At 58.2% G+C, this 10537-nt stretch overlaps 3 protein-coding genes across 3 annotated transcripts; 1 reads left to right on the top strand and 2 right to left on the bottom strand.

The window, feature by feature from the left end:
* Nucleotides 1–125: 125 nt before the first annotated feature.
* SPSK_05236 (mannose-1-phosphate guanylyltransferase) lies at nucleotides 126–1650 on the bottom strand (the record flags this gene model as incomplete). Its single annotated transcript, XM_016731986.1, has 2 exons — nucleotides 126–1371; nucleotides 1400–1650. The coding sequence occupies 2 exons, from the start codon at nucleotides 1648–1650 to the stop codon at nucleotides 126–128; spliced, it is 1497 nt and encodes a 498-aa protein (XP_016582964.1).
* Nucleotides 1651–2550: 900 nt separating this feature from the next.
* On the top strand, nucleotides 2551–5708 carry SPSK_04898 (dynamin family protein; the record flags this gene model as incomplete). The annotated part of the gene is made up of 3 exons (XM_016731658.1): nucleotides 2551–2668; nucleotides 2752–4114; nucleotides 4184–5708. 3 exons carry the CDS (start codon nucleotides 2551–2553, stop codon nucleotides 5706–5708), a joined length of 3006 nt encoding a protein of 1001 aa, XP_016582965.1.
* A 1264-nt stretch (nucleotides 5709–6972) lies between these two features.
* Nucleotides 6973–10274, bottom strand: SPSK_04879 (F-box and WD-40 domain protein CDC4; the record flags this gene model as incomplete). Its single annotated transcript, XM_016731640.1, has 2 exons — nucleotides 6973–7080; nucleotides 7152–10274. 2 exons carry the CDS (start codon nucleotides 10272–10274, stop codon nucleotides 6973–6975), a joined length of 3231 nt encoding a protein of 1076 aa, XP_016582966.1.
* Between the last annotated feature and the right edge of the window lie 263 nt (nucleotides 10275–10537).

Consider the following 10537-nt stretch of genomic DNA (forward strand, 5'->3'; position numbering starts at 1 on the left):
GAACTTCCTCGCTCGACTTGGATTTATTTTCCCTCCTTCGGAGAGTGTATAATAAACGCAAAAATAACGCAAAAGTAACGCAAACATAACTGACGGCAAGTGTGCAGACGCCAGCAAAGGGCCATCTACATAATCACCTCGTTGGCCACGTCCCGCTTCAGCTCCTTGAACGGCAGGCACACGCAGTTCTGCACGCGCACCTCATCGCCCACGCCGCACTCCTTGCCCAGGATCGTCACCGTCTGCACCTTGATGCCATTCTTCACAATCGTCGTGCTGTGGTTCGTGACCGGCGTCGGCGAGCCCTCCACGCGCGCCCACGCGCCCACGCGGCTGTTCCAGCCAATGATGGAATACAGCACGCACGCGTCGTGCTTGATCTCCGAGTCCTCGAGCACAATCGACTCCTTGATGCGCGCGCCGGCGCCCACCGTCACCCGCGGGCCGATGGACACATTGGGGCCCAGCTTGGCCGTCGGGTCCACGTGCGCCGACGGGTGGATGAAGACGGGCTGGATGATGTTGGGGCCCGGCGCCGCCAGCTCCTTGGACGCCGTCTGCCACGCCTGCTGCAGGTACAGCGCGTTGGCCGGCACCGCCGACCCGGCCGTCTTGATCTGCCGCCAGAAATCGCGCGTCTCGTACACAAAGAACTCTTTGCTGTCCGCCATGTCCGACAGAATGTCCTGCTCCAGGCGGATCACCTCGTTGTTCTGCTCGTCGTTGTCGTTGTCGTACTCGATGAAGCTGCTCGCCAGGTTGTCCGACGACGGGTACGACACGAGGCGCGACGGCCGGTCCGTGCGGCGCTTAATCGCAGTGCGGATCGACGGGAAGATGGCCTCCGTGCTGAACAGGTACACGCCGCAGTTGATCAGATTCGAGATGTGGCTCTCGGGCTTCTCCACGTAGTGCAGCACCCGCCGCGTGTGGCTGTCCGACACGATGCAGCCAAAGTTGCTGGCCGCCTCCTCGGACACGCGCGTGCCCAGGATCACGGCCTCGGCGTCCTTCTCCGTGAACATCTTGAGCATCTCGCCGAGCGGGAACGAGCAGCACACGTCCGAGTTGAGCACAAACAGGCGCTCCGGGCGGCCCTTGAGGATGGCATCGCGGAAGTGGTACAGGCCGCCGGCCGTGCCCAGCGCCTGGTACTCGCGCAGGTACTTGATGGACAGCTTGGGGAACTCGTTCGACGCGTCCTTGATGAAGTCGCGGAACACCGACTCGTCGTAGTAGCCGATGAGGTACACCTCCTGGATGGACGGCACCTTGGCAATGGCCGTCACGCAGTGCCAGATGATGGGGTGGCCGGCGACATCGAAGAGGGGCTGCAAACGCAGGCCGGTTAGTCGACGATACGGCCCAACTCTACATCGAAAGGATCGAAAGGGCGTACCTTGGGAACATCCAGAGAAAGCGGCCGGAAACGGGTGCCGCGAGACGAACCACCGACCTAGACAACATTGTTAGCCACCACATGCCCATGCTGATATCGTTACACATCGGTCGGCCGTGCACCCGACGCCTCGCACCGCGCCAGCCTGCTCGGCTCGCCCTTGTCTTCAGACGCACCAGAATGACGGCCTTGGTCGTGGGGGTGGCCACGCCGTTTGACTTCTCACGCTGAGGGAGTTGGAGTGTCGCCATTGTTGCTGTGTGTTGCGGATTGGGAAGAACGAGTGTATACAAAGGGACTGTGGATTGCAGGAAAAAGGGGACACAAAACAATGGGAGGAGACAAGTTGCGGTATAGACAAACTCGTGTTCCCAACAAGGACAGGTTTGATGTTTGTCTGCCAATTACAGTGTCTTCGACTGCCCCCCTTTTTAGAGCTCCAAGCTGTAGCGGTGCCCACCGCCACCAGCCCACCTTGCATCGCTGGAGTGCACTGTGCAGTCGTCATTGAGCCAATCAGACGCTAGTCATCCACTCGTGCTAAGTGACCAGAGCCCAAAAGGGACTCTTTACGGACTATTCGTTTTGCCGGGTTCCGTCTAAGTACTTGCTCCAGCTCGATCCGTCCAGCGTCCTTCGCTCCCTGATTGGTCTTGCCTGAATAGGAGGACCCTCTTTTGTTCCCCTGAACTTGCCCAGCAACAGCGACACGCCTGGGCAAGTGCGAGCTCTCGCTGGTGGCTCCTTCCTTAGATGCCGTCTGTTAATAACACCCGCAAACCACACGCATGTCACTAACAGCTGCTACCACCGCTCTGAGTGCACACCGCGTCGATTGCTCCTTCCCTCGACAGACGGTTTGCACAACTGCTGGGACTTCCATATTCACGCGCAGGTTCACGGCAGCTTTTTTGCTTCAAATCACGAACAAAATTCACCGTGACATTCGCCGTGATATTCACTCATTCGCTGACCGCCGTTTGCTTGCGTTTGTGTTTTTAATCGTGTCTTTCGCCCGCTGCTTTTGGTCCAGTGTTTGCCTTTGTTTACTTTCAAGTACACACGTCCCAGCGTCCACATTTGGGGGCTTTAATGCAGCACGAATGAGTGCAAGCACTGTTTCGTCGCGGAGTCTGACAGAGACCGCTGCCATGCGGCTGGTCAAGCAAGAGCCGGGTGGTACGCCTGCTACCGGAGTACACACGGCCGCGAACCGGCTGGCAACATCATCACAAGAACAGAATGGTCGGTTTGCCCGATCAGGCGCCCGTACGTTCGTCTGTTTTCCCCCTTGCTTTGCTTCATTTGGTCTATTTGACCATGCTTCGGCATCACGAGCTAACAGCCCTCAGCTAGCATTGACACCCGATTCGGCCGTCAGACCATGACCGACAGCCACGCCGGCAGTGGCAGCGGCGGCGGCGGCAGCGGCGGGGACGACGATGATGCTCCGATCCTCATGGAGGTTCGAAAAATCAAGACGCAGCCCCCCGAGAGCATCCTGGACCGCCTTGACGCACCTCATGCGTTTCCTGCCCATGCCCACCAAGGCCCCAACGTTAGCTTCGTTTCGCATGGCTTCACGGCCATCGGGGACAAGGTCAAGGAGCTCAACGACACCTTGGGCGAGCTCCAGTCGCTCGGCATCCAGCATGTCACCAGTCTGCCCGAGCTTGTCCTCGTTGGCGACCAGTCTGCCGGCAAGTCCAGCCTCATGTCAGGCTTCTCCGATATTTACCTGCCGCGCAGCGAGGGCGCCTGCACCCGCTGCCCCGTCCACATCCGTCTGTCGGGTGCACAGGCTGGCGGGCCCTGGGCCTGCCGCATCTCTCTGCAGCAAGACTACGACTACCGTCCGCCGCAGGGCGTGACGCGTGCCAATCCGTTCGGCCCCTGGTTCGAGAAGCGCCGGGACATCAAGGACTTTGCCAATCTCAACGACCCGTCCAAGATCGAGGAGACGCTGCGGTGGGCCCAGATTGCCACTCTGAACCCCAACCGCGACCACAGCCTGTACAAGCCAGGCACGGGCGAGATGTGGCGGCGGTACCACCCGCTGTCCAGCGACGGCGGCGACGCCATCCGAAACGAAGCCGCCTTCAGCCCGAACACGGTCGCCTTGGACATCAGCGCGCCGGGACTTGCTGATCTCAGCTTCTACGACCTGCCGGGCGTGTTCACCAGTGCCAAGCAGGATGAAGATCAGTACCTCGTCCAGGTCGTCCGCAACCTGACGGCAAAATACATCTCCCACAAGCAAGCCATCATCCTCTGGGCGGTGCCGATGAATGTCGATTCGGAGACCTCCTCGACGTTTTCGATTATCCGCGAGAAAAAGGCTCAGGCCCGCACCATCGGCATTATGACCAAGGCCGACCTTCTGCCACCCAACCCCACGGCCACCGCCCAGTGGATGGCCATGCTCCGCGGCGAGCAGCACAAAGTTGGCCATGGGTACTTTATGACAGCGAGGCCCATCGTCACCGAAGATCTGCTTCCCAACGAGATGGTCCAGTCGTCCCACCGCGATCCATCCAGGCCCGCCGACGAGCTGGAGCGCCAGGGCGCGTTCGAGGAGGCCTTCTTCAACAAGCAGCTGCCGGGCATGGCCAACCAGGAGTGGCGCGAGTGCTTCCGCGAATTTGAGGACCGCTGTGGAGTCAATCGTCTTGTGGCTTTCATGTCCCAGCAGCTCGGTCATGAGTTTGCCAAGTGGTCAGTGGCTTTCCAACGTACAAATGCAAAATATCGAGGCAGACAGCCCAGCTAACATCCTCCGGATAGCCTTCCGGAGATCAAAGAAAAGGTGTCCATGAAACTACTTGACGTCAATTACGAGCTGGCTCAGCTGCCTGACGTTCCCGAGAATCCCGAGCTCGAGATCCGCCGCAGTCTCGTTGCGTTCACGTCTCAAGTGCGAGCCATCATCGACGGGCCGCAAGAAATGCTGCGGCTACTCAACGAGATATTTCGAGAATTCAAAAAGGCAATTGCGGATCTCAAGCCCAAGTATAAGGTTAAGGTGGAGTCCCTCACAAATGGCCTAGCCAGCGGCAGCAGACACGTCGTCGACAACAATGGTCGCATCGACCTGACATCTGCGGACAACGACGACGTGTCGAGCGTCTACGGTGGCTCTCCCGCGCCCGGACATGCGTCTGTTCCCCCTTCCGGCGCCCCAGCCAACTCCGTACCTCGTCGCCGGCAGCACAGCACATTCCTCGATGGTCAAACCGATCCCGTCGGCCCCAGCACCCCGTCCAAGCGTGCTCGTGGGCTCAACGATTCGGTCAAGCAAGAAGACCAGTCCGAAAGTGGCGACAATAGTCCTGCGTTGGGCGCAGGCTCGAAGCGTGTCCTCTTCTCACGAACTGGCCAGCCGCTTCAACGGTCAGCTCGATCTCTCCAGGCGGTGCGCGATATCATCGATGCTCAGATGCGGCCCGGTATGCCCAACATCGTCACCGGAGACATCTACAACTCACTGTCGATGGAGGCCATCCGGCCCTGGATCGACCCGTTGATGCAGTTGCTGGAACGCGTCTTTAACTTGCTCGACGCCAAACTGCATGAGCTCCTCTCAACCGCGCTCAGCAACCTGCGCAAGCGGCTCATCTACAGACAAGCCTCGTCCGCCCTCAAGAAGTTCCTGGTCGACCGCATGAGCGAGGTCCAGACGACGCTCCTACAACACTACCAGCTCGAGACGCGCAAGTACCACACGCTGGACCGAGAGACCATGGCGCGCAATGAGGAGGCCGAGCGCAACCTCCTCGCGCGGCACCGCCACTACTACCGCATGGTGGCCTACCTCGGCGAGCAGCGCGGCAAGGAGCGGCCCCTTCCCAAGGACTGGGACATCATGAGCGACGACGAGCGTGCGCGCGAGAAGACGATCATGAACCAAGAGCTCGCCAAGCTCGGCGCGGACGAATACACCCGCGAGCTGGGTGTCTGCGCCAACGTGCGCGGCTACTACCGCACCGCCGCCACGCGCTTTGTCGACACGTGCACGATGCACATCTCGTCCGGTCTGCTGCCGGACGTCACAGACCAGCTCTCCAAGTCGTACCTGGACAACCAGCTGGGCGTTTTTGATAGGACAACGCCGCAGACATTCCTGGACCTCATGGGCGAAGACGAGGCGACGGCCCAAAAGCGTGCCAGCCTCAAGGACGACCGCCGGCGGTTCCAGCTCACAATGGAGTCCATCCAGCGCCTCGAGAACTCGAGCCAGTACTCGCAAGAGCAGCCAACCCAGCCGCAGTCGCAAATGCCTGTGCCAGCCACAGTGGATGGCGATGTTTAGTTTCAGTGGCTGAATATGTTTCCATTCCCTCTTCCCTCTTTCCATGACGAATAATGAATCATTTGCTGTCCCGGATCTGTTTGTTTCGTTTGTCTTTGCATCTCCCATTGCCAGTATCCCTTTTTCCCTTTTGCATTTTAATTCCGCACCTTGTACAACATTGAATAGCAGTTGTATTTTTAGATTTGAAAGGGCGGCAGTGATCGAAGCCACATTCCATCCCGACGGACGGAAGAGAGCACGAGGACAGAAAGTACGAAAATACGGGTGCATGTTGCAAGATACGGAGATGTGTTGAAAGATTTGACTTTGAATTGTATGGAAAGATAATGTATTGTGGCAAAGCAATGGCGGGAATATTTAATAACTAGGCTAGTAATGAAATGACAGAAACCAAAAGCAACTGTAAGGTAATGACCATAACCGTCTAGTTCTAAGAGATGGGAAACCTGCCAAAGTCTGCGATAAACATCGAAGCTTAGTGAACCTTGAAGACAAAGCTATAAAGGCATGGCAACACTGAAACACAAGCACAGAAATTGCAACACTAACAAAATCGAGTAGTTAATTTCACCCCTACAAGAAGAGACACCTTCGACAAAAGACGACTCGCAAAACTCATCTCATCCGTTCAAATGGGTATGATTGCAAACATGTTGAGATTGTCACTTTTCGTTTTGCTTCCAACAGGCAGCCAACAATAGTCCAAAGACAAAATACACAAGACAGGTCAAAAGGCGGATTATATTAACAAAGGAAACCGAAAGGACAAGGTTCCCATTTCCCAATGTCTCCCACCAACGTCCTATACAAACTGGTTTCGCCCTGCGAATTCAAGAGAGAGTAAAGAGTTACAAAAAAATGCAACTATGAAACGAAAACTATGGCAGGTGGTGACAGGAAGAAAACGAGAGAAAATAAAACAAAAGAAAAAGAAAAAAAAAACCCGAAAAGTCTGCTGTGACGGACAATGACATAATAAAACGTGGTAGATGCAATACACCACAAACGTAAAGGACTGATATGATAAATGCAGCGAGAGCCAAAAACATAAATAAACAAGGAAACAATAATGCACATGATGCACCTGAACAAAAAGTGTTCCCCGACGCTAACCAAAATGATGCCGTATATACCAGGAGTGGGAAATAGGAGCGTGATACATATGTAGTCGTGTATGTGTAGAGTTGAGAAAGGAGGAAGAAGAAGGGTGTGTGTGGGTGTGCGTAGGTGTGGCGTTGAGATCGAAGACGAGGAGCCATGATTAAAGCTCCTCTTCGATCGGCGACTGGGGCTCGGGGGCATTGAGCAGAGTCCGGACGCCGAGCGGGTGTGCGAGAGCATTGTCGCGAACGGCGCCAAAGTCGAGAATCTAAGATGGAATGTCAGCAAGTGCGTGCTATACGGGGGACTACGGATGGTAGGGGGTGCGGCCAAACTCACTTCAATATAGGTAAGACTGTCTCGCTGGACAGCCGCGACACAGCGCCGGGCGTCAAACTTGACCTGCCAGACACCGGAGAGGTCGCTCAGCAGATCCTGGATGCACTCGCCGGTCTGGATATCCCACATCTTGACCGTCTTCTCGCTGCCGGAGATCACCTTGCGGCCGTCATGCTGGAAACAGGTGATAGCGCCGGTATGGGCTGTCAAGGTGCTCTTGCAGGTGCCCGACTCTGGGTCCCAGACACGGAGTGTGCTGTCGGCGGCCGCCGACACGAGCTTCTCGTCGCGGAGATCAAGCAGGCCGACCAGCAGGGCGTGGCCTTCGAGCGTGTGGAGGCAGGCCCCGGTGTCCAAGTCCCATATCTTCACCAGCGAGTCCATCGAGCCGGAAATGCAGCGGTTGCGCTTCACGTCGAGAACGACACTGTACACCCGCTGCGTGTGGCCCTGCAACACGTGGAGCGACTCGCCTGTGCTGATGCGCCACACACGCACGGTGCTGTCGTAGCTGCCGGAGACAAGAATGTCCCCGTGCGCCGCAATCGACCGAACGGAGCTGGAGTGCCCTGACAGAATGCGAATAAAGTAGGGGCACTCGGAATCGTTGGCAGGCGGGCCGGTCTGGATGTAGCGCCGCGAGCCCGGCTCCGGCAGCCGCCACACACGCAGCTGGTTGTCGCGCGAGCCGGTGATGATGAGCGGCTTCGGTGGCATCATGACGGGCTTGCCGTCTTCGAACTTGCCGGTGGGCTTGGGCATGAGAATCTGCAAGCAGCGCACCGTCGAGGTATGTCCGTAGAACACTTGGGTGCAGAGTCCCTTTTCAATGTCCCACACGCGCACGGACCGATCGGTACTCCCCGAGACGAGGATGTTTCCCTCGTACTGCAGGGCCCAAACACCGCCCTCGTGGCCTTCCAGCTTCTTCAGCAGCTTGCCCGTTTTGGTGTCGTAGATGTGGATCAAGGTGTCGTCGCTGCCCGTGATGATCTTGTCGTCGTCAAACTGCAGGCAGGTGATGACGTGCCGTGGGTGGGCGGTAAAGGCCAGATGCTGCGGCTTCACCTTGCCGCTCGTCCAGTTTTGGCGAATCATGTAGTGGCGGCGGTAGAGAGACTTGAACAGGTGGAGGTTCCGCAAGCTCGGCAGGCCAATCTTGGGGTTCGGAATGGCCGCGGCAGCCGCACTGGCGGCCGACAGAGGGCCTTCGGATTTGTGCACCTGGGGCCACTGCGACGGCTTCTCTTCCTTGGGCGCTACCTCCTGAGCACTCGCCCGCCGTTTGGACCGCTCCGTGCCAGGGTACGCCGTAATGCCACGTTTCCGCTTCGACGTGCGCACCCGCGGCGCAGACGCCTCTGGCTTGGACGAGCGAATCAGGTCGGTCTCGTCGGCCTCCATGCGCATGCGCAGACTCAGATCGACCTCGCAGCCATGCGCACCGACGGGGTCCTGCCAGCCCCAGCCCTGTGTAATGGCCCGTTGCAGCTCGCCCGACGGCAGCTCGAAGCCAGCTTTATCAAACAACTCTTTCCAGCCCGTTTCGTTGCTGTCCACAATGATGCGCCATTGCTTGGAGACCTGTGCAGCACGGCACAGGTCCTTGAAGTCGAGGTAGGAGAGGATGTGAAGGCTGAGCTCGAGCGGGAGCCGTTTGAAGAAGTCGCACTTGAGGGCCGGGTTGACGACATCGGCAACGGTCTGAAGCGTCTTCCGCGAGCACCTGCGCAGGAATTGGTACATCATAAAGGTCTTCATCTCACCGGGCATGGTATCAAACCGCTCCAACATAGACTGCACGGCCATGAAGTTCATCCGTGACACAGTACCATCCGACAACGAGTTGGCGCCGTCGGGCTGGGAGAAAGATGGGTATCCGGGATATGGCGACGAGTCAGCAACTTCGGTGGATTGTGATCGTGTTGTCACCCAGAGAGGCTGTCGAAGAATGCGTTCGTCTAGTTCGTCGTGGTCGTCGTCGGGAAGCTGCGACGTCGGGTGCACAGCCGACAACGTGGGAGACAAGCGTGGGCTGGGAAGACTGGCATCCAGCATGCCCACATTGCCGAGAACCCGCGGCGGCAGCGTCCGCACGGTCTGCTGCAAAGACTCGTCGGCATCGGGAAAGCTGTCGGCGTCGGCATCGGCAATTGGTGGCGTGGCCACGGTGTTGCTGAATACGGTGTGTGCGTCGCTCCCGGTGGGACTAGCAGCCTCATATGGTGCCGGGGTTGTGCTGGGGCCCGATTCTGTCTTGTTGTCGCTGGCCGCACGTTCGAGACGCAGCGACCGGAATCGAGACGAGCTTCGGTTACCGGTGCTGGCACCGTCGGGTGTGGCGAGATATGAGGACGGGCCGTTTGCAAGGTCGCCGTCACGGTCGTCTTTCAACAAGCCAAGGCCCAGCCGTCTTGGCCGGTCGGCTGCGGATGTGGAGGCGGACGCCGTTGTGGATGTGGATGTGTTTGCCGACGCCCCTATGTTCGAGGAGCGGAGAACCTTCCGGCTAATAGTGGAGACGGGAGAACCAGCCACGGAGCTGGAACGAGTCGACCGGCGCAATGAGCTGTCGGCAGGCTGCTTCGACGACGACGATGCCGCCGCCGCCGCCGCCGGCTGGGAGGGTGAATCATGGCGTGGCTGGCTCTCGACGCCGGGCTCGAGCTTTATCTGGCTGTCGTCGAGGATGCGTGCACGCGGTGGGTGGCGGTGAAAGGGGTTGGCCCGCAACAGGTGGTCGTCCTGGCTGTGTTCAAAGGAGGAGTGGAATTTCTGCGAGTCGTCAAACGACGACCAGGAGTCGCTGTCGATGCCGTCGTCGACATCGAAGCTGAACTTGGACAGCTCTGGCGGGGTCGGTTTGGAGGCAAGCGGGTACTCTTTGGCATCGAGCGACTGGAGTGCCCTTGATTCACGGACGTACAACGGCGGATATGACCGTTTGGTTGTGGTTGTTGTCGTCACGGTCTTCGTCTCGACGCACTCGGCAATCTCAAACTGCAGCCGCGCGCCGTGTGCGGCATCGGTCTCGGCGGCATCGTTCCAGTTGACGGAAACCATTTGACTGGAACGAGGCCGGCTGACCTCGGTCGTCTTTTGGGGAGCCTGCGAGTCGGGCATTGTGGGATTGTCGTGGTCTCCCCGCAGGTGACTGAGACCACGCGACTTGTAAATGGTCGTCAAAGTAGACGAGGGCGTAGCAGAGGGAAGGACTGTTGTCGTGGACGTGGATGCACGTCGACTCAGGAGACAAAGGTTCAAAAAGAGGGGAGGGGGCGGTGTCGTAGATGACTAGAGTGCGTTAGTAACGGTGCGGATCGGGATGTGTTCGGCAAAGGCGAGGGATGTCGACGGAGGGAAAGACGAGCGATGCAGTGTCTTTA

The sequence above is a fragment of the Sporothrix schenckii genome (genome assembly GCF_000961545.1).
Source record: "Sporothrix schenckii 1099-18 chromosome Unknown Cont49, whole genome shotgun sequence".
NCBI lineage: Eukaryota > Fungi > Ascomycota > Sordariomycetes > Ophiostomatales > Ophiostomataceae > Sporothrix > Sporothrix schenckii.